Source organism: Panthera tigris, chromosome D1, assembly GCF_018350195.1.
Source record: "Panthera tigris isolate Pti1 chromosome D1, P.tigris_Pti1_mat1.1, whole genome shotgun sequence".
In the NCBI taxonomy this organism is placed as follows: Eukaryota; Metazoa; Chordata; class Mammalia; order Carnivora; family Felidae; genus Panthera; species Panthera tigris.
The window spans coordinates 23,063,008-23,087,351 of NC_056669.1; the positions used below are offsets into that span (position 1 = coordinate 23,063,008).

At 38.8% G+C, this 24,344-nt stretch overlaps 1 protein-coding gene across 2 annotated transcripts in view; it reads left to right on the forward strand.

The window, feature by feature from the left end:
• FAM118B (family with sequence similarity 118 member B) overlaps positions 1-24,344 on the forward strand; it is a 48,169-nt gene that overhangs the window by 4,515 nt on the left and 19,310 nt on the right. For both annotated transcript variants that reach the window (XM_007082708.3, XM_007082710.3), the window contains exons 2-3: positions 18,843-18,935; positions 23,249-23,501. In XM_007082708.3, coding sequence (XP_007082770.1) covers positions 18,850-18,935; positions 23,249-23,501 — 339 coding nt within the window. In that variant the 5' untranslated portion in view covers positions 18,843-18,849. The remainder of the gene's footprint in view (positions 1-18,842; positions 18,936-23,248; positions 23,502-24,344) is intronic.

The window sequence follows — 24,344 nt, forward strand, 5'->3', positions numbered from 1 at the left end:
TTTTCAGTTGGGTGTCTCTTTTTAATAGTTAATTTGTTTGAATTGGGATTCAAGAAAAGTCCACATATCATGCATATTCTTTTAATTAGAAGAACAAAACTGTGGGCATTCAGAGGAGACGTGTGGCCTGTACCTTAAAGGTGCTTGGTACACTGGCTTAGAGCTTACACTTGGGAGTCAGAAAGATGGTTTCGGAATCCTGGCTCTGCTACTTGCTGGCTGTGTAACCTCGTGCAAGTTACTTTTCTTACTTTAGATTTTTTACCCTGTGAAATGTGGATGTTGTCTGCCTTAGGACTGCTGTAAAGAGTAAGTGACTTAATGTGGGATAAAGCACTCGTGTAGAGTTTAGCACATAGTTAAGGCTCAAAAAATATTAGGTATGTCCTGCATACAGTATAGCACCAGGTTTATAGATTTGTTTAAAAGGTGTTAAACAGGGTAGGAATCAAGGGGTATGGAATTTAGTCTAATTCTGCCACTTAGGTGATACACTTCAGTGTTTTGGACCTTACTTAAATTGCACACCCCAAAAAGCAGGTGGGGTGAACAATGATGATTTCTGAAATCCCAGTGCTTGCTAGAAGTAAGGCAGCTTGGTATTTCTAGAAAGAGACTGAAGTTTGCATCACACTTTGCCATTTATAAGTGTTAATTCTCCTCAGCTTCAGTTTTTTCATATGTGTAACGGAATTAATACTACCTAACCTAGTATTGTTGCAGTAAGTGCTGAGATCAATATATATGTGGTGCCTAGCATGTAGAAGATATTCAAATTATTAGTCAGCATTTCATGATTATAAGTTAAAATAAGATCATTACGTGAGAGTATTTTCAGTTGTGAAGAAATATGTATTTTGTGGTGTTTATATAAATGAAGATGAACAGAGTATCTTAAGGGAAAAGGAATATACATTGGAAGGGTGAACATGGAAACCATGTTTCCAGAACATGAACAATGGAAAATTGAGGGACTGTTCAACCTTTGTGGTTGGATAAAAGCCAGAGGATGTCAGGGTCCCTAGAGAAATTTAAGAAGGTATTTGCAACAACTTGTTGCTTAAGTTGAATAAACCTGTTTTCTGCATTATTTGAAAATTTGAACAATAAGTCAAAGAAGCAGATTGTTGTTTGTGTGTTTTTCAGTTGTTAATAATTGGAACATGCTGTAAGTGTTTAATAATACTGTTAGGGTAATGAAAATAACCTCCACTAGCAGTTAGTAGGAGAGCTGTAGTGTAACTGAGTTAGAAAACCAAATACAGGGGTGCCTGGGTGACTCAGTCAGTTGAGCACCTGACTTCGGCTAAGGTTATGATCTCATGGTTTATGAGTTTGAGCCCCGCATTGGGCTCTGTGCTGACAGCTCAGAGCCTGGAGCTTGCTTTGGATTCTGTGTCTCCCTCTCTCTGCCCCTCCCCCACTCGCTGTCTGTCTCTGTCTCCCTCTCTCTCTCCCTCTCTCTCTCTCTCTCTCTCTCAAAAATAAATAAACACTAAAAAAAAATTTAAAAATTAAAAAAAAAGAAAGAAAACCAAATCCACGCTGGCGTCTACTGATCCCAGTATACTAGGCAACATTTCCCCATTTTAATTTTGTTTTTTATCAAAGTAATTCACGTGTATGGTTTAAAGAGTCAGGTAGTGCTTAAAGACTTAATGGGAAAAAAAAGCATTCCCTCCATTCTCCCCACCTCATAATCTCATTCTTTAGAGGTAGCCCCTCAGTTATTTTTTTTCTTTCGTTAGGTATTATCTTCATATTTCTTTCTTTCTTTCTTTTTTTTTAATGTTTGTTTATTTTGGGTGAGAGAGTGCGTGGCTGTGCACGGGAGGGAGAGAGAGAATCCCAAGCAGGCTCTGTGCTCAGCGTGGAGCCCCAGCTGGGGCTCAGTCTCACAACCCTGAGATCACAACCTGGGCCAAAATCAAGAGTTGGACGCTTAATGGACTGAACCACCCAGGCACCCCTCTAAATCATTTGATATGTTATTTCTTGCTTTTTTCTCCCTCCAGTGTTTGGCCTGTTGAGCTAGATGATTTGTCTCAGCTCCACTCTTGTGTTTAGGTTGACCTTTGCCTGTTTTTTCCCCACATACCTACATACCGTTAATTTTTTTCCAGATGCTCAAACATAATTGTCACATTCTTACCAGTAACCTTTTCTGTGAGCTCAGATGTGTCACTTGATGTTTCCTATGGAGAACTACTATCCAGGTATATCATTCAGGAACATGGGCTGTCACCCATGTCCCATTTCTTGGCTTACATCTTTATTTCCTAAGAAGTATTTGCCCACACACTTGTTTGATAGTTCGGAAATGTTGCAGAATTCTAGGTTGGAAATAATTTTCCCTCAGAATTTTGAAGGCATGGCTGTACAATCTGGTATCCGTAATTGCTCCACAGACATAGCAGTTCAAATCCTTTTTTTATGAGACCTCATTTTATTGGGTTCCCCCCCCCTTACTGGAAGCTTTGAGAATATTCTGTCCCTGATGTTCTGGAATCTCTTAATGACATACCATGGTGTGAGTCCTCAGCTGTTGTTCTGGGTATTCAGTGGACTTTTTCATTCTGGAAATACATGTCCTTCAGTTCTGGGACATTTTCTTCTATTATTCCTCTGATTTCTGTCCCTCTCCATCTCTTCTTTTTCTTTGATTCTTTTTCATAATATCTATTCTTGCTGTGTGGATAGGATAACTTCAAAGAGGACCCATTAAAGTTTTTCACTTTTGCTCTCTGCATTGGAGTAGGTTTAAGATCTATTGCCAGAATGAATATCAACCCCCAAATAATGGCAAGCCCTGCATGTGAGAAGAGCTTAGTGCTTCACCCCTCAGTTTTGTAGATTGCATGAAGCCATGTGCTCCGGGAGTGGGCAGGATCTAGCCTTGCTCACACTCCCTCCCAGTTCCCATTCACCCTGATTTCCTCACTGCCCTCAGGCACTAGGAATGTACTGCTGCTTTATTCTACTGTAGAAACCTCTACTGCTGCTCTTTTGATGAATCCGTGAGCTATTTGAGTACTGTTCAAAGTTCATTTTACTAAGATAAATGAAGAAAAGTTGAAAGAAAAATAAATTGAAAAGAGGGGCTGGTGTGTAATATAGAAAATTTACAGTGTAAAAGCAACTGCAAACTCTAGCAAAGTCTTTTTGACTTGATGAGCATGAAACCAGGATGCTTGCACTTTCTCCAAGAGTTTCTCTTGAAAACTGCCAAAATATCAACACATAAACCAAAATATCAGCAGTTGTTATCTCCAGGTAGGATTACAGGGTGGTTTTCATTTGCTCTTTGTACTTTACTGTACTTAACATGTTTCCTGCAGGGCCTAGGGGGGACCTTTTCCTCTCTAGTCAAGGAGGAGGGGTGCTTTCTTATGCCAGATAAAGTGTCCGTGTCCCTTGGGCTCAAGCTGCTCAGCCCACTCTTGCTTCTCCCTCCAGGTCCTCCCTCCATCTAGCACTGACCTCCTTTGCACTTTTAACAAAGTATGTTTTTAGGTCTTCCTAACCTTTTTTTTGCTCACCTATTTTGTTTCCTCTGTTTTTTTCACTGCTACTTTTTAACACTGATGCTACCTGCTCAGCAAAGCAGTGCTTTTAAAGCTGTTTCTTCTCCCTTAGCCTGATCTTTCTAGTTGTTCTGGTGGCCTCTGTGGCAGATGATACCTTTTCTTTCTTTCTTTTCTTTTTTTTTTTTTTTAGCTTTCAGATTCTCGGTTCGGGTCTAAATAATGCTTTCATCTTGGAGTTCATTTCCAGATCAAAGAGAATATTTTTGAGTTAATTTTTGTTAGAAAAAAGCAAATATGCTGAAAAGAATATCAAGCCAGATTAAGGTTAGAAGCTAAAACCACTTTCCTGAGTTGCCTGTCATTTATCATTCTCTTGTTCTTAAGGATGGTTGAAATTGCTTTCTAAGTACATTCCTAAAGTATATGATAGTTCTTTCAAAATCAAAAAATAATTGTGTTGGTGCTTGCAACAGAAAGAGGGAAATAATCGCCTGTAACCCTGTGACCCAGAGATTACTTCTATGGGTCATAGACCTTAACACCACATGATAAGGAACAGATTGTTGAACTGTTTTTTGACCTTTAAGTTTGAAGTATGTCTTAAAGTACCTTAAAGTATGTGAAGGACTGTGTAACCCAGGTGTCTCCTGGGTCTGAAACACAGGAGAGATCTGAGCTGAAGACTGAGATATGGGAGTTGCTAGCATTTAGTTGGTATTTTAAATCATTGGAGTAACTGGAAGGGGAGGCGAGGGAATACGTGAAGTGATTATATGGAGAACTGAAAGCAGTTTGCTGAGGACCCTCTACATTTAGGGATTAGATGGAGGAGGAAGAAGAGCTTCCTCTAGAGGGACAGGAGGAAAATCAGGAAAATCCTATGTCCAGAAGAGAATGGAATTAAGTGTCAGATGTTTCCAAGACCTAAAGGAAGATAAATACTGACTATTTCACTGAATTTTGCCATGGAGGGATGTGTCCCCTTTTCTTGATCTTCCTTGAACACAACTGTTAATCTTTACTGTACCACATACAAACATATTAAACTTAGCACCAATGTGTCATAAATAGTTTACAGTTCTGTTTCCCCTAAAAGGTGGAGACTTTTGAAGGGTATGGCCCTTCAGGGTATGGTCTTAGTCACCTTTGTGGAACAGTGTTGCATTGTGTGTTCACAACATGCACTCTGGAATCAGCCTCCCAGTGTATTAATAGCTGTGTGACCTATAGCAAGTTACTTAACATCTCTGATTCAATGCCATTGTCTGTAATGTCTGGTGTGTGATGATACTAGTGTCTGCTTCACAGAAGAGTGAACATTTTAAGGTGTAGACACCAGTGCCTGGCTCATTGTAAATATTATGTAGTGTTTGGTGGAGGGGAGCTGGATGTGGTGGTAATAACATTGTTAGCATATGCCTGGCATTTAATGGACTTTTGAAGGTGAAAATTCAACAACTTGGGACTAATACAATCCCTGTCATTTTCAACTCTGTAAGCATATACAGAATGTAGCCATAACCAGCCATAGGAAACCTGTAGAATAGATAGAATAGGAGAATAGAAGTGGACAGAGTTCAGTGCATGTAGCTTTGTTTTATAAAACAAATCTATAGACTTTTTACAAAAGTACTCAGTTTCTTTTCATGTGGTGGGGAAGGAGAAAACTGAAAGACGAAGATTTCCAAAGCAGGTGAGTATTTTTATGTGTAGTGCTGAACATTTGTTGTAAATAGGTAGCCGGTGGATATCAGTCACAGAAGGTATTTGTGTGGCATAAAATAACACTTCACCCATTCATCTTGTTTTTACACCTTATAGAATTAAAAGTATCTTTTAGACCTTAATTTGATCTCTTAAACCTTACATTAATTCATGGTAGGTGCATACTCATTCAGCCAGAAAATATTTGAGCATTTACTGCTCTGTATAGACACTTAACTGTATAACAGAATGTGCTAGGGGCTGGGGATAGGACTATAAATAAGACCAACTGTACTTGTCTTTGAAGAGCTTTCATTCTTAAGGGAGAGGCCAATAATTGCAGGTGTTAGAGATGCAGATAAGGAGCCAAATGGGGTGAGGGGGGCGGATGACCAGCCCCTGTAAAGTAACAGGTAAGCTGAGGCTTCAAGGATGGGATGGAGCCAGAAATACTTGTAGAATATACCACCCTGAGCCGTGTTCGGTGTGTGGGCCAGGACAGTGTGTGTCCATGTGGCTCTAGAGCCTGGTGAATGAGGGAGAGGGCTGGATGGGATATTGTGAAGAGGGCTGCAGATGTCAGATCAAGCCTGTCTTGTAGCCTTGATGTAAGGAGTTTAATGTTATTAACCACAGTGAGAAGCCATTGAATGGTTTTAAACTATGACTTAATCCAATTTGTGTTTTGAAATCCCTTTTACTGCTACATAAGCTTTTCTTCTTCTCTGGTCGTGTGTAAAGAAAGTACTTTAGATAGATTTAATCTATAAAATACAGAAACTGATATCTTAGCCCGAAATACTGATGTACTGATGTCCTTGAGTCATTTGCCAGAAAGAGTTCTTGCCTTAAGAATCCACCCTTAAGAATCAGTTTACATCTTAGATATCAGAAACTTGAGTTATAAACATAAAATGATTCATGTATAAAATCGTTCAATTAGTGACAGAGGATAGTCTTGAAACCTTAAGTCTGAAATCCTATTGCCTGCTAGAATCAGATTACCGTCCCTCGTTGCCATGTCTGGAAAATGATAGTCTGAATGTTGATTTACTGTGCATACAAGTGTTCACAGGAATGTGGCTTTTCCCATGTTTCACTTAAAAAAGAAACGGTCTTTCATGGTTTTTGCTGTATTAAAAGCATTAATGGGAGGGACGTGCACCTGGTTATCTCAGTTGGTTAAACATCTGACTCTTGATTTTGGCTCAGGTCATTATCTCATGGTTCACGAGTTTGAGCCCCACGTCAGCCTCCACACTGACAGTGTGGAGCCTGTTTGGGTTTCTCTCGGTCTCCCTCTCTCTGCCCCTACCACGTGCTACCTCACCCTCTTTCTTTCAAAATAAATAAACTTAAATTAAAAAAAAAGCATTAATGGGGTGGGTATTTCTCTTAGTAGGAAATGCTTTTTCTGTCATGGGAAATTCTTGTAGTTCTAATCATGAGCAGCATTTTGCATTTGAGTTAATTCATTCAATAAATATCTGAATGCCTCCTCTGTTCCAGGTACCGTTCTAGGATCTTGGGATATATTGTGAACTAAACAAAGATTCCTACCTTTGAAAAGCTTACTTCCCACTGGGAGGAGACAGATGACCAAAAATAAACATAATTAGTGTATTTATTATACTAATCATAAAAATAATTAGTACGTTAGAGGGTGGTATGTGTTTTGAAATAAAAACTAGAGCAGTTAATGCGTTGAGTGGAGAAGTTGCACATTTATTTATTTATTTATTTATTTATTTATTTATTTATTTTTAACGTTTATTTATTGTTGAGACAGAGACAGCATAAACGGGGGAGGGTCAGAGAGAGAGGGAGACACAGAATCTGAAATAGGCTCCAGGCTCTGAGCTGTCAGCACAGAGCCCGATGCGGGGCTCGAACTCACCGACTGCGAGATCATGACCTGAGCCGAAGTCGGACGCCCAACCAACTGAGCCACCCAGGCGCCCCAGAAGTTAGTTGCACTTTTAAATAGGGTGGTGGGGGTAGCATGATTGAGAAGGTGTGGTTGGGGCAACGACTTGGAACTTGGGAAGAGCATACCAGGCAGAGGGAACAACGAATACAAAGAAAAGCCCCAAGGCCAGAGTGTACCAGGCTTGTTTGAGGACCAGGAAAGAGGCCAGTGTGTCCAGAGGAAGGGAGGGAGTTCCTTGGCTTTCTAGGAACAAGTTTCTCCTCAACTTCAAAAAAGTTCATAAGCCAAAATAAATGAATAAGAGGGCATAGAATTTCCATCCTTCAAATGTTATGTAGATGGTAATTGATGAATACCTAGATTCATGTCTTGAATCTGGTAATTCCAAAGTAACACAAAATTTAAGCTAATTTCATAGGGCAGCTAAACAAAAAAAATCTTTTTTTATCAATAAGAAATGATGTTGGATCACATGCTTTTAAGGCCTAGCATTTAGTAGAAACATTCCAGTTTATACATTTCCAGATTAAAAGCCAGAAGGCTTTGTTTTATAGCAAAGATGGCAAGGGTGCCAAATGTTCTTGTCTTTAAGAAGGGCAGTGATAGCCTTGAGGTTTGGGCTTAGGGAGAAAGTGCCCTTTAAGAGCAGATTTGGTTTACTTCCCTGATTTCTTTCAAACTCAGTAGCTCTAAATCCTTTTAACATTTTTTTTAATGTTTATTTTGGGAGAGCGCACAAGAGACCGAGGGACAGAGAGAGGGGAAGAGGGAGAGGTGGGGGATGGGGAGGGACAGAGAGATAATCCCAAGCAGGCTCCTTGCTGTCAGCACAGAGTTCAACTCTAGGCTCCAACTCCAGAACCTTGAGATCATGTGACCTGAGCCTAAATCAAGAGTTGGATGCTTAATCGACTGAGCCACCCAGGCACCCTTCCTTTTAACTTTTTTAATTAGGTGGTCTAATTTTCTGTTTTCTGACTCTGCGCAGTTTTCCTTGTTTTTTCTTAAGTTTCTAGTCTAAATAAATCATTACACTACATTCATAAGGTCCTCAGCAATAACAATCTAATAGAGTATAGCCTATGTCCCATGCATACCAAGTGTATTACATTGGTATATGTATTCAGTGTCCTTTTTAAAAAAAAGAAATTAATGTTTACTTTAGACAGAGAGTGCACACACGCTCACGAGTTGGGGAGGGGCAGAGAGAGGTGGGGACGGGATCTGAAGCGAGCTAGGTGCTGACAGCAGGGAGCCCAGTGTGGGGCTTGAACCCATGAATGAGATCGTGACCTGAGCTGAAGTCAGATGCTTCACTGAAGGGGCCACCCAGGTGCCCCCAGGGTCTTTTGTTTCCGAAGCACAGTGCTTTATAAAGAACCAGTTCATCCAGGACAATCACTGGAGTTATCCCACTCGTACTTGCCATAATCTTTTCTCATGTTTCTGAATTTTGTTTTTCATAGAGTATCTTTGTGTACTTTCTTAAACTTCTTTATCATCTATTCCTTTCCCAATGTGTCATGGTTGTTTTTTATATTTGAGTCCTGTCTGTGAATTGGTGTTCGTTGTTTCTAGCCTAGTTTCCCCTGAGGTTGAAGTTGAAGTAAGATCACTGAAGAAAATGCTCAGAAGCATGGGTCTTTGACTTTCTGAAGCAAAACATTCTGCAGTTGACCCTTGAACAACACAGGTTTGAACTGCATGGGTCTCCTTATATGCAGATTTTTTTTCATCATGATAAGTGTACTCTTTAATCCCCTCCCTGCCCACCACTCCTCTGGTAACCATCAGTTGGTTTTCTATAGGTAAGAGTCTGTTTCTTGGCTTGTCTTTTTTTTCCCCCTTTGCTCCTTTGTTTTGTTTCTTAAATTCCACATATGAATGAGATCATATGGTATTTATCTTTCTCTGACTTATTTCACTTAGCATTATACTCTCTGGCTCTATCCATGTTGTTGCTAACGGCAAAATTTCATTCTTTTTTTATTTTATGACTGAATAATATTCCAGTGTGTGTCTATCACTTTTTCTTTATCCATTCATCTGTCGATGAACACTTGGGCTAGTTTCATAGTTTTGACTATTGTAAATAATGCTGCAATAAACATAGGGGTGCATGTATCCCTTTGAGTTAGTGTTTTCGTATTCTTTGAGTAAATACCCAGTAGTGCAATTCTTGGGTTGTAGGGTAGTTCTATTTTTAATTTTTTGAGGAACTTCCCAACTGTTTTCCACAAAGGTTGTACCAATTTGCATCCCCATCAACAGTACAAGAGGGTTCCTTTTTCTCCACGTCCTTAACAACACTTGCTGTTTCTTGTTTTGTTTATTTTAGCCATTCTTCCAGGTGTAAGGTGATACCTCATTGTAGTTTTGATTTGCATTTCCCTGGTGATGAGTAATGTTAAGTATTTTTAATGTGTCTGTTAGATGTCTTGGGGAGAAATGTCTGTTCATGTCTTCTGCCCCCTTTTAATTGGATTTTTTGGTTTTGGGGTATTGAGTTGTACCAGTTCTTTATATATTTTGGATACTAATTCTTTATCAGATATGTCATTTGTAAATATCTTCTCTCATTCAGTAGGTTGCCTTTTCGTTTTGTGGATTGTTTCTTTCATTGTGCAGAAACTTTTTATTCTCATGTAGTCCTAATAGTTTATTTTTGCTTTTGTTTCTCTTGCCTCAAGAGACATATCTAGAAAAATGTTGCTATGGCCAGTGTCAGAGAAATTACTGACTGTGTTCTTTTCTAGGATTTTTATGGTTTCATGTCTCACATTTAGGTTTTTGTTTTTTTTTTTTTTTTTTTTAAGTTTATTTATTGTGAGAGAGAGAAAGAGAGCGAGGGAGGGGCAGAGAGAAAGGGAGAGAGAATCCCAAGCAGGCTCCTTGCTGTTAGCAAAAAGCGCAACTCCGGACTTGAACTCGTGAACCATGAGATGATGACCTGAGCCAAAGCCAAGAGCTGGACATTTAACCAACTGAGCCACTCAGGCACCCCTCATATTTAGGTCTTTAATCCATTTTGAGTTTTATTTTTGTGTATGGTGAAATAAAATGGTCTAGTTTCATTCTTTTACATGTGTATGTCCAGCTATTCCAACACCATTTGTTAAAGAGACTGTCTTTCTTCCATTGTGTATTCAGTCCTCCTTTGTAGAAGATTAAGTGGCCGTATAATTGTGAGTTTCTTTCCGGGTTTTCTGTTCTATTTCATTGATCTATGTGTCTATTTCTGTGGCAATTCCATACAATTTTAATTACTTCTGCTTTGTAACATAACTTGAAATATGGGACTGCGATACTTCCAGTTTTGTTTTTCTTATACAAGATTGCTTTGGCTATTCATGGTCCTTTGTGGTTGCGTACAAATTTTACGATTGATCTAGTTCTGCGAAAATGTCATTGGTATATTGAAAGGGATTGCATTAAATCTGTAGATTGTTTTGGGTGATATGAACATTTTTTTTTAATGTTCACTTATTTTTGAGAGAGCACAAGAAGGGAAGGAGCAGAGAGAGAGGGAGACCTAGGACCCAAAGCAGGCTCAGCACTGTCAGCATGGCCCCCAATGCAGGGCTCAAACTCCCGAACCATGAGGTCGTAACCTGAGCTGAAGTGAGATGCTCAGCAGACTGAGCCACCCACGTGTCCCAGGTAGTATAGACATTTTAACAATATTTGTTCTTCCAACCCATGGGCACGGAGTGTCTTTCCATTTCTTTGCATTGTCTTGAATTCCTTTCATCAGCGTTTCAGAGTTTTTAGAATACAGGTCTTTCACCTCTTTGGTTAGGTTTATTCCTAGATATTTTATTGTTTTTGGTGCAATTGTACATGAGATTGTTTTATTATATGCAAATTTGTTTTTGATAAATATAGGACACTACTGTAAATGCATTTTCTCTGCCTTGTTATTTTCTTACCATTTTATTTTCTTTAGCTTACTTCATTATACGAGTACAGTACATAATACATATAACATATAACATACAAAATATATGTTAACCAACTGTTCATTTACTAGTAAGGCTTATGGTCAACAGTAGGCTATTATTGGTTTGGGGGAGTCAAAAGTTATGTGTGAATTTTTGACTGAGCAGAGGGGTTTGGGGTACCCCCCATTGTTCAAGGTTCATCTGTACTTTATGCTCACTGAAAAAAAGGAAAATGGTGTGCATTCATAGAACTGCAAATTAGAAGTGCTTTTGAAAACATTGCAGGGCTTTTTTTCCTTCTTCCTCCAGATAGGACTGTATATGAATCACCCAAGAATTTAGCATTCTTACCGTCTTTTTTGTTAAAAGGAAATATCACAATCTCTTTAAGCCACCAATCCATTGCCATTCTAAGTGGGAAGTTCAAGAGCCTAGCATTTTGGTAGACATTATAGCTTTATTGTATGACAAGATTAAAAGAAATTGAATACACTCAAAGCGAGCTTATTCTTAAAATCACTCTTTCTTGGGCATTCTGATAACTGAGTTTTTAACATAATTAACCTAAGATAGGTGTCTATTCAAATTTTTCTTATGTTTATTTATTTATTTTTGAGAGAGCGAGCGAGCACAGAGGAGGGGCAGAGAGAAGGAGATGGAGAATCACAACCAGGCTCCAAATTGTCAGCACAGATCCAAACACCAGGCTCAAACTTACAGATCCTCACAAACCGTGAGATCATGACCTGAGCCAAAATCAAGAGTCTGACACTTAACCGACTGAGCCACTTAGGTGCCCCTATTCAGTTATTTTTTATCTGCTATATCTGTTAAAGTTAACTGTGTACTTGAACATGAACTTGAAAGTAATGACTAAGTTGAACCTCAGTAATTTTTTTTGTTTATCTTAATGTTGAAGAACATTTTCTTTTCCTTTTAGTTAACTCTAAGAGTAATTGTAAAACAAATCTACTTTGTATCTTATATTCTGACCTTGTTTTTGCTGTTTAATGGAATTTGGATTACAAACCCACAATGTGGGGACCTCTGAGGTGTTTCACCTTGTGTTGATGTGGATTCACTTAATCATTATTTTTTAAAAAAAATTTTTTTTAATGTTTATTTTATTTATTTTTGACAGAGACAGAGACAGAATGTGAGTGGATCAGGGGCAGAGAGAGAGGGAGACACTGAATCCAAAGCAGGCTCCTGGCTCCGAGCTGTCAGCACAGAGCCTGATGCAGGGCTTGAACTCACGAGCTGTGAGATCATGACCTGAGCCAAAGTCGGATGCTCAACTGACTGAGCTACCCAGGCACCCCTATCATTATTAACATTCAATACACTTAGGGCTTTTTTTTTTTTTTTAATGTTTACTTATTTATTTGGACAGAGAGCGAACCTGAGCAGGGGAGGGGCAAAGAGGGGGAATGAGAATCCCAAGCCGGCTCCCTATTGTTTATATCAGTTATTTTCAATTATAAAACCAAAGTAGCATATCACGTGTAAGGAGCAAAATCGTTTTTTATTTTTGTTTTTTTTATTTTAGAGTGAGCATGGGCAGAGACAGAGAATCTTAAGCAGGCTCCGCGCTCAGCACAGAACCCAGTGTGGGACTCCATCTCACAAACCCTGAGATCATGACCTGAGCCAAAATCAAGAGTCGGATGCTTAACCGACTGCATTTGCCAAACTTCATGTTGTCAAAATAGAACTTTTTTTTTAATCGTCAAACTCAGTACTGTTTGAGTCAGAAATCCTCAAGAAAGTAAAAAGCAGCAGGGGGTGGAAATTAGGTGGCATAATCTTAGTAAACGTTTTTATTTTTATTATGACAGAAAAGTCTTCCCTTTAAGACTTGTCAGATTAACTCAAAGAGCAACACTCTGTAATGAGAATATCTTCTGGGGTCGCCCAAACTGGGATGAATCTACATTTGTATGCAGCAGTATCGTGTGTGCTCTTTTGGCAAGAACAGTAAGCCCTTGAGGGTTTCTCCACACTGTCTTCAGAGGAGAAATTTAGTTTTCAAGGACTCCATAGAACATAAAACCTTGCCCTTAAAGATTTACTTAATCTCATTTTCTTTGAATAGCCTGTGTCATTTGTGATGAAATTGTATGATTGTACTATTTGATACGTGGAAAATATTTTATTAAAAAGTCTCCTTCCAGGGCGCCTGGGTGGCTCAGCCAGTTAAGCATCTGACTTCAGCTCAGGTCATGATCTCACAGTTCAAGAGTTTGAGCCCAGCGTGGAGCTCTGTGCTGACAGCTCAGAGCCTGGAGCCTGCTTCAGATTCTGTGTCTCCCTCTCTCTCTGCCCCTCCCCTGCTTGCCCTCTGTGTGTCTCTCTCTCAAAAGTAAAATTTTTTAAAAAGTCCCCTTTCTTAGAAACGCGTGTTCTTGTTTTCAGGATATACCTTCTCAGAAGCTTCACAGGAGAGAAAGCAGTGACAAAGAAGGAAGTTATTTTTTGCATGATAAAATCATCAACTTTAGTCACCAACTTCTAATTCAAATGAAATTTTAATTTGGGTGTCTTACTCTTCCTTCTTAAAACAATTTTGGGGGCACCTGGGTGGCTCAGTCAGTTGAGCATTCAACTCTTGATTTTGGCTTAGGTCATTCATGATCCCAGGGTTGTGGGATTGATCCCCCACATCAGGCTCCATGCTGAGTGTGGAGGCTGCTTAAGATTCCCTCTCTTTCTCATTGCCGCTCTCGCCACTCATGCTGGCTCTCTCTAAAATAAAATTTTTTTAAAAATTGAAAAAGAACAATTTTATTCCTTATATATATGTGATGTGTTACTTTGGTTTTATAATTGAAAATAACTGAAATAACATCTGAGCTCTTGAGCCTGGAATACCAATGTGGTTGATTTTAGGACTTGAATAAAAAGACCATAGAATTTGGGGTAAACCTCTCAATTCCTTAGAGTTTTTCAGAAACCCTACCTCTGATGAGGTCGTTCTCATATTGCTCATATATGGGTCATTGCTTGGTAAAATGCCAAGAGTAAGTAGTGTCAGTCTGGCATTTTATCAGTGACTACATTAAAGCATATTTTCAGGAAATAAGTGTGACAGATCTTATGTGACAGAAGATAGAGGATATCAGGCACATACAATTTAGATACAGAAGTAAGAGCAAACTAAGTTAACCAGAGGTAGAGGAAACACTTCAAGACTGGGGGGTACACAGAGGAATCCAGTCCTCACATATAGTTCTTATATATCAGTTTCACCTCTCTGTGTTATTAGGAAGAAATGGAAAGTTTTTTTACACATTGATAGGAAGGGGTGCAATCTATGTTATAGAACTGAATTTATCAACTACTTTAGTAAAATTAATTTGTTAATTGGCAATAAGCTTGTTGCTTTTGTATTACTTTTTTAGTACTTTATACTGGATATCTTTTCCTTCATTCCTCCCCCATAGTTACTGAAAACCAGATGTGTTGGAATTAGTCCAAAAGCCACAACTAGAAGGATTTGGTTTCTTCCAAGTCAGAGGGTGACTATCTTTTTCTCTTAAAAACTGAAGTTAACCCTTTTCTGTGTTTATGCTAGAGAAATAAGCCAGTCTTTATTCTAGTCAAGGTTTTATATATTTAATGGAATGGGGGAGAGCTTACTGTAAATACAGCTGGTCTTTTATTTTTTTTAAGTTTTTTAAATTTTGTTTATTTTTGAGAGCAAGTGAGTGGGTGAGGGGCAGAGAGAGAGGGAGACACAGAACCTGAAGAAGGCCCCAGGCTCTGAGCTGTCGGTACCGAGCCTGACGCAGGACTCAAACTCACGAACTGTGAGATCATGACCTAAATTGGATGCTTAACCCACTGAGCCATCCCGGCACCCCAGAGCTGGTCTTTTAAGGCAAGAGATGTACCATTTCCTCAAGCTAGTCATTTGTAGATTTTTTTTATTTCCAGGCAAAAATGCCATCATTAGAATTTTTCTCTCCTTTTGATTTGTTCTGTCTGCCCATATACCAAAATGTATTATCCTGAGTTCCTTTTGGCCTGTCAGTTGTTTGAACTGAAGATTACACACTGGAAGCCTGGGGAGAGACCACTAGGTCAGCGTGAGGAAAAGCAGGCTGGGAGACCTCACTCTCATTCTTCGGGGAACCAGATTTTGCTGTCATTGTAGCACCAAGAGCAAGAACTACTGAGATTTTTCAGTGTTTTCAAATCCACAAGTCCTCTAGTTTATATGAAGTTAATTTCAGCCCCCTTTCCACTTGTCCCTTTTCTGTGTTTCTTAATGGATTTTTCCAAGGATGCTCGCCTTGATTTTTCCCTTTCATTCACAAGATAGAAGCATTCTATTTCTTGCCAAGCTGATGGGTTTCAAAGTGTATGTGTTCTATATGAAGACTTAGGCCTTAAAAAATTGTTAATGAGGTTGCTGTTACTTTCCTCAGCATTTACCAAATATCCGACTTTTATTTTGCTGAACTCTCTCGGCCTTGAAGGATTTTTCAGTGGCTTTAGCAGTAATTATAGTAACAAAGACGCTGCCACAGGTGATTGCCTTTGTCTTCTTGTGGCAGAAAAGCTTTTCCCCCCTCTGTTGTACATAGCAAGTCCCCCTAAAATGAAAACTCAGTGATCACATAAATAAGTGTGCGAGCTAGTTGATGCATGTTAAGAATTCCTTGTCGGGGCGCCTGGGTGGCTCAGTCAATTAAGCTTCTGACTTCAGCTCAGGTCATGATCTCACAGTTTTGAGTTCGAACCCCAGGTCGGGCTCTGTGCTGACAGCTCAGAGCCTGGAGCCTCCTTGGGATTCTGTGTCTCCTTCTGTCTCTGACCCTCCCCCACTTGCTCTCTCTGTTTCTCTCTCGCTCTCAAAAATAAACAAACATTAAAAAAAAAAAAAGAATTCCTTGTAAGATTTTCGTAATCATTGTGAAAGCTCTTTATGGGTAACTGCATGTTGTTTAGGGTAAACACTAAAATGGGTTTGTTTGTTTTTTTTACTGAAACAGTACTCTAGAAGAAATAGGATACGGTTTATGCTCCAATGCCACTAGAGTGTATATGTGAGATTGTATGAGGCATCCTTTTGCCTGAAGGAAAGATGTTATCCTGTTAGAAAACAGGATGTGTATATGATTACATCTAATGTGGCCATATTGAATTTCTTCTTATTTAGTTCCTAAATAAGAGAACCCAAAACATTGCAGTAACAATTCTTAGGACCCGTTGGCCATATTCAGTTCTCTTAAATTATGTAGATAGAATGGATCTTAAGAATAGTTGACTCTGGGGCACCTGAGTGGCTCAGTTGGTTAACTGTTCGACTTCAGCTCAGATCATGATCTAATGGCTCGTGGGTCTGAGCCCCACATTGGGCTCTGTGCTGACAGCTCAGAGCCTGAAGCCTGCTTTGGATTCTGTGTCTCCCTCTATCTGCCCCTTCCCTGCTCACGTTCTTGTCTCTCAAAAATAATAAATAAACGTTAAAAAAAATGTTTTTAAACAAACAAAAGAATAGTTGATTTTGTAAAGAAAAAAAGAAAGCTTAGTATTCAGGTGTAGACACCAAGAATTTACCATCTGTTAGAATCCAGGGAAAGTGGCCTAGCATATTTTCCAGGAGAAAATGACACGACCCGTCTATGTAGATTAGTGGTGGTAGGGGGTACGTAACAAATGGCATCTGTCACCAGACAAAGCTGTTTCATTCAGCTTCTGAATTTAGGTGAGTGCCGTGATTATATCAGCAGAGTGCCTGGTCATATAGCAGCTATCAAGCATTACCCAGAATTATTTTGTGTAAATCTGTCTGGAATGTGGGATCTCCTTTTTTGATAGTTTCGGTGTGCAAATTAAAAACAAACAGGGACACCTGGGTGGCTCAGTCCATTAAGCATCAGACTCTTGATCTCGGCTCAGGTCTTGATCTCAGGGTCATGAGTTCAAGTTCCACATGGGGCTCTCCCCTGGGCATGAAGCCTACTTAAAAAAAAAAAAAAAAAAAGTGAGTTGCTAAAACTTGGAGGACACTTTTAGGTTGTAATAGAGTGGTTCAGAGCATGAACTTGGAAGGCAGACTGCCTTGGTTTGAATTATGGCACCCAGCCTTTCTGTCCTTCAGTGTTTCTCATCCCTAAAATAGGATAATGTACTTGATAACTCTAAGCACTTTTCCAGTCTAGAGCCCAGGCTACACTTTAGAGTAGAAAATGACTTCACATAAATTAAAACTTAATGGAAATATTTCAGTATTTTAAATGGTGATTAACTTAGTAAACAGGGAAGGTGTTGACTAACAAATGATTTGTACATTTATTTATTTATTTTTACAAATGATTTGTACATTTAAATGAAGGGAGGATGACATCTGGTATGCTTACATTTAACAAAATAGCTGGATTGTAGAAAAATTGCTTGCATTTCATTTGGTTGTTTTCTATTTGCCTCATCATAAGAATTTCCTGAAGATTCTGGAGATTCTGGTTCAGTAATTTGGGTTTGGATCTTGAGAACATACACTTTTTTAAGTCAATTGATAGATTTTTATCTTTTAAAAACATACATTTGACAAACCTCTCAGATGATTATTAAGAGACAGTTTACAGAGTTAAGTATTGTGTGTCTTCTCTGAACCCCAGCTTTCTGACCAACAGAATCAAAGATTTGACTAGAAAGATGGTCTGCTTCCTAACTCACTTTATGATTTTGAGATTCCTATCTAATGATTATGATATCAGAGAATTCCATTACATGTGATGCAATATGGGGTGAGGAACTGAGCCTTCTATTTACCAGAAAAATTAATTCAGCAAACTTTAAAAAAATGTTTCCATAAGGAAAAAAGCTTTGTAATAAAATAATAACCTTGAGATAATTTGTATTGATTCAGTTAATTCTAAATATCGATAATGAAGCAATAATAAAGCACCCAAAACTCTGGTAATGTGTATTGTCTTTTGTTGGGTGTGTGTACACACTATTTAAAATACTGCTGTTTTAGAATTACTGGTCTTTCGATTTAGCAAATTTACTAAAATTGTGAGCAGTTAAAACTTCTCATTACAATCTTCATTCTAATCCATGGCAATTCTCTTTTGCTAGTTATCCCATCACCTGAGCACAGACTGTCATTTCTCATGCATCTTTGCTTGACAATCCGTACCTTTCCCATTTATCACCGTGTCTCAGAGTCCACACTGTTGAGCTCGGGAGACATGCCTCACTGCCTGACAGGACACACTTGTTCAGCAACAAGGAATGTCTAACAATCAGCAAATTAGTGTTGATTGTTCTATTCTTGACCCAGTGATTTCTTTAGCTGATAGTAGTAAGTAGATAATTGGGGGCTATTAGCACACTTATCCATGTGTTGTTTTTAATCCCCTAAGTCTTCCCAAGCCTATCTCATGGGAGAATAACAGGTATTTCTTAGGCTCCACAAAGTGATGGCCAGCAATTGACATGAATTGACACAGGTTTTTGTTTTGTTTTTGCAGGGTGGTGGGAGGGGTTGCAGGGGAGCCTTCAGGAACAGAAACAAGATGACAGTATGGAGCACCAGTCATAATTTCAAGATGAATTGAGTTCCTGAAGTTTGGGGTGCTCATTAATTAGTGGATTTCTCTTGAGCAGGGGATATCTCTAGAGCACCTTTAGGGTATACAGCTTATTAAAACTGTTTAATGTATATGCTGTTTTGAATGGTATATATTACAGATCTAATTGTGGTCTGTGGTGTTTAATCTATTTTAGAAACTGGATGGCTTCTACAGGGAGCCAGGCCTCTGATATAGACAAGATTCTTGGATTCTTCAGTGATGGCGCACCCCCCACCAAAAAGCCCAGGTAAACAAGGGAAGGGAATCTGAGGAACACAGTAAATTATCAAACAGACTTGCCCCACATCCCAGTTGTTTTCAGAAATTAATATTGGTCTTCATATAAAAATTAAATTATTTTTATTTTGGATTCAATTTTTATTTTTATCCAGGTCATAAATGTACATAATTTTAAAAGTCAGTACCTGAAAGCTTATAATGCCTTGTCCCTCTATAGAGATAATCACCTGCAGCCTTTTAATTGATTTCTTTAATACTTCCATTCATATTTTTAAATACTTTGTATGTACTGCTGTTTTTTAGTGTTTTGGTTTTATCTATTTCCAGTTAAGAAAGATGAGGATTAGGCTTGCTCTTCTGGAGCCTCTCCTCACATGTTGCCCCCCTCCCCAGTGTGTTTTATATCATAATTTTTGGTTAAGTCAGTTTTTAATAGTTACATTACATGACTGTATAAGTAGTTCATAGGTGAGCCTAATCGTGTTTTGAAATTACACTTTTTTGTCCATTTTTCCCTCCAAGTTATTAAAGATTGTCTCTCTCTCTCTCTCTCTCTTTTTTTTTTTTTTGGTTTGCTTTGTTTTCTATGTACCTATCAATTTGTCTTCAAACTCTGTGACAGAAGAGTAAATCTCTTAGATATGCTGACACTCATCAGTAATTTACTAGTTTAAATTGTTTCGTGGGGTTTTCCTTTTGAACCATATTCTGCTGAGGATAGTTCTCCAGGCCTGCTGAAAATGGCTGATATTTGCCATTTTCCTTCCCCATGACCTCAAGGATTCCTCTTACATCTCTCCTGTATTGGAGCCTCTCTTTCCTAGATACCATGTCACCTTTTTGGTGTAGTCCTTCATTTTGCTGAAAACTATTTTCATTAGCTTCCTTAGTAAGGATTCACATGAGAAGGGTTTTTGGAGACATTTGCAAATGTCTTTATCATATTTGTACATTGATTTGATGATTTGGCTGAGTGTAGAATTTTAGGGAGGAAGTCATTTTCCTTAGAGTTCTGAAGTTACTGCTCATTCTCTGCTAGCAGCTAAGTCTTCTGCCAAAATAGGGACTCTGTGCTGATTCCCAGTCATTTGTGTCATGTGGCCTCTTCTTTTCTCATTAAAAGCTTATAAGGATAGTTATTTTATTCTCAGCAACCTGAAATTTCATGGTGATGTACCTTCATATGAGTCTAGACATCAGGTAGCTCTTCAGAGCTGTCTACTGATAATTCATTTTTGAAAATTTTTTTTCTTATTTGATAATTTCCTTTACAGTTTTTTCTGTATTGTGTCTTTGTAGAACTCTTGGTATTCAGATATTGGACCTTCTAGAGTAGGACTCTAGTTTTTTTATATTTTTCTATTGCTTTTGTTTTTATCATTCTGCTGTCTCAAGTAATTTTGTTTTCTTCCAACCTTACAAATTTTTTATTTGTTATATTTTTAATTTCCAAGAAATCTTTTTGTTTGCTCACCCCCCTCCTTTTTTTCTTAAGTTTATTTATTTATTTTGAGAGAGAAAGAGCAGAGGAGGGGCAGGGAGAGAGAAAGAATCCCAAGCAGGCTCTGCACTGTCAGCGCAGAGCCAGATGCAGGGCTTGAACTTAAGAACTGCAAGATCATGACCTGAGCCAAAATCAGTAGTCAGATGCTTAACTGAGCAAGCTGCCCAGGTGCCCCATGCCCACCCCTTTTATGGCATTCTTTGTTTGTTTGTTTGTTTCATGTTTATTTTTGAGAGAGTGAGACAGAATGTGAGCTAGTTCTGGGGGGAGGGGAAGAGAGAGAGGGAGACACAGAATCTGAAGCAGGCTCCAGGCTCTGAGCTGTCAGCACAGAGCCCAATGCAGGCCTTGAACCCACAACCGTGAGATCATGACCTGAGCAGAAGTCCGACATTTAACGAACCGAGCCACCCAGGTGCCCCATACAGCGTTCTAATGTTCATGTTTCATAGGTGCCTTTTTTTTTTTTTTTTTTTTTAATTTATGGAGATAACTGTTTTCAGTTTTTCTTCTTTCTCTGGTATTGTCCCTTGTTTCCTGCAGGTTTATTTCTAGGTACTAGTTTGTTTATATGTAACTCTCACATTGGGGGCTTTGTTCAAATGTAAGGTGACCTTTCTTTGTCTGCTCATATTTAAGAGAAGACGCTAAAGAGCCAGTTGGAGAATCTGTGTGTGTGTAAAGGACTTGGTCTCTCGTGCTTCATTGGGGGAGTCAAGCATGGTTCTGGAGCTGAGGAATCGCTGCCTGTCAGAACCTGTGGGTCTTTTCTCTCATGCTGGCCATTATCCCCAAAAGATGAGTGGATGGGGAATAGCGTGCAGGTATAAGGTTCACTGCCAGTGTCTGAGAGTCTTCCTCTGGGAGAAGGGGGCAAAGGAGAGTCTTGCCATTTCATATACTGACTTTTACTTAATCTCCTTCCCCAAGCTGTGCACAGTGTTCTCAACTACTCAACCTCTCTGGAGAGCAAGCCTCCAGTCTTAGAATTCTGTTTCTAAGACAGCCTTGCAGTGACTTCTCTTATCTTGGCCCCACCTGCCCCTCTACCTTCAGACTTATTTGACATTCCCAAGGTTCTGTCGAGGGAATCAGCTCTTACCTTACAACTTCTAAAATTTTGTGGGCCTGTGTTGTCTGCTGTCATCTTTTCCTATTCTGTTTTTTATGAACTTATGCCTTCTAAAAAAATTACTTTATAATTACTTAGTGGTTTTAGGAAGAATCAGAAACGAAAAGTGAGGCAAAATTACACCTCAGACCTATAATGGATGAGGTAAAAAATTCAAGTAATACAGCACAATCAAGTGAGAAGTAAAAATCATTGTTCTCCCCAATCCCCAGAGTTAACCACTACTAACAGTTCTTGTGAACCCTTCTAGAAATTTTCTGTATGTATTGTTTTATGTTTCAATATCTTAATTCCCTTGAACTGAAACTTATTTTTCATCATCAGTTTCTGATATCTGTTATCAAGTCTTTTCCCATAGACTAAACTTTTGAGATTGGGGACTTGATTTTATTCATAGGAACATCATTAGTGCCTACCCTTATGTCTAGTACTTTGTAAGTTTTTCATATTTGTTGAATGACTGAATGCAGGAGTTGGGGATAGGGAAGGCAGTTCTAAAGTTTGGTTTCCCAAAACAGGTTTCCCAAGGCTGTTTCTTACGTTATGCCAAAATGCGAATCCTTTTTCTATTTTATTATTTTGACAAAAGATTGAGAAAGGCAATTTCTTGGAAAACACCTACCATTAGCAAAAATTAAAGTGAATAAACATATTTCAAACACATTTTAATGTAGTTTCCAGATTGAAGGGGGGGGCCAAAACACAAAAACTTGTGCCCCTGCTATCTCTTCAAAACAGAACTCTGTGGTGCTTCTCATGATAAGAAAGGAATGTTTTCTCTTCTTGTCGTATCTGTTGAATAGTTTTTTCTTTGTTTATTTAGGTAATGTGAAGGTCCTGTGTTTCACAGTTCTCTTAACTACTTTTTTTTCTTCCTTCCTTTCTTTTTTTTTTTTTTTTGCCTCAAGATAATCTAGAACAAAACCGAAGTGGAATTTGTTCCCATATTTGACTGTCTCATTCTCAATTTTATCTTAATAGTGTGTATGAAATCTGAGCTTAAATTTGGCTTTCTTTCATCTCTTCTTTTATATTTGCCAGCAGTGGGAATTTAATTTGTATGGATTTCTTTTCTGTCTGGAGTCCGTGTTTTTTTGAAATTCAGTGTTGGTTTAAAATATAAGTTAGTAAAACTAGCTGGGCTGTAATGTGATCAGATCTTTTCCTACTGTTAGTGGGTTTTTTTAGGTTGAGAGAACTATGAGGGAGAAAATTGATTTTAAGAGTGTCTTTTAAGATTCCTGAAATAGGTTTTTCAGCAAGTCTTGGCACAAAATTCTGGTCTTTTTGCTTAAGATACTCAGGAGAGGATGGGGCACCTACCCGGCTCAGCTGGTTAGGTGTCTTGACTTTGACTCGGGTCAAGATCTCACGGTTCTTGAGATCAAGCCTCACGTCGAGCTCTGTGCTGACAGCATGGAGCCTGCTTGGGATTCTCTCACTCCCTCTTTCTCTGCCCCTCCCCCCCGACTCATGCGCGCACACGTCCGCTCGCTCTCTCTCAAAATAAATAAACAAACATTAAAAAAAAAAGATACTTAGGAGAGGTATCAGAAACTGGTACTTTATCCTCTTTGCAATTATGAAAGTGATAGCTGAAAACCGTGATTTTCAACAGTCCTTCCGTGTGCCTTCTCTTATCTGTTGGATGTTCCAATCCTCTTCATTTGGTTGACTTTTTCAGGAAGCTGCTTCCAAGCTTAAAAACTAAGAAGCCCCGGGAGCTTGTGCTGGTGATCGGAACAGGCATTAGTGCTGCAGTTGCCCCTCAGGTTCCAGCCCTAAAGTCCTGGAAGGGGTTAATTCAGGCCTTACTGGATGCTGCCATTGATTTTGATCTTCTAGAAGATGAGGAAAGCAGAAAATTTCAGAAATGTCTCCATGAGGACAAAAACCTTGTCCATGTTGCCCATGACCTTATCCAGAAACTCTCTCCTGTGAGTACCCTCCTGTGTACCCTGGGATTTGATATTTTTTGAAACCATGGCACGTATGCCAAATGTAATAAGAATATTCACTTCTAGTTTATAGATTTGCATAACATTTTGCTCTTTTCCAAAATGTCTGTTTATGGACCCTATTCAGGGTAGTTATCTTGACCCATTTGTGCATGTGTGCGTGCGTGTGTGTGTGTGTGTGTGTGGTGGTGGTGGTGGTGGTGGTAGTGGTGATGATGGTGATGATGGTGATGATGATGATGTTGTTTCTGAGTGATGTGGAAATGTTAGAGTTCGGAGCCAATGGCCAAGAAAGAATTCTTGAGAATTCTTGAGAATCTTTGGTGCAAAAAGGTGGTTTTATTAAAGCACGGGGACAGGACCTCACGCACTGGGATCGTGAGGGGTGACTGATTATATATATACTACTTGGGAGTTGGGGGAAGTAAAGATTAGGGGAAGTTACCAAGGGGACTTTCATATGCTGAAGAAGACTCACAGGATCCTGAATGATAAGGGCCTCCTTGTCTTGTATTGTCTTCAACATGCCTTCAAAATCAGGATTCATTTAATATATTTATATATTTGCAAATAATAGAGTAGCCAAAGCATGTTGTAAATCTTTTCTTTTAATTTTATTTATTTTTTAATATACGTCCAAGTTAGTTAGCATATAGTGCATTTTAACATTTTTGTTTATTTTTTAATTTGCATGTTGTAAATCTTACTAAGTCATATTTTTGAAGAAAAAGAAGAAACATTTTGAAGAAAAATGGTTCATGACTCATTTCAGAAACTTAGTATGTTTTACGTCCTCTTTTCATTTCCTTATCCTTAGTTGTG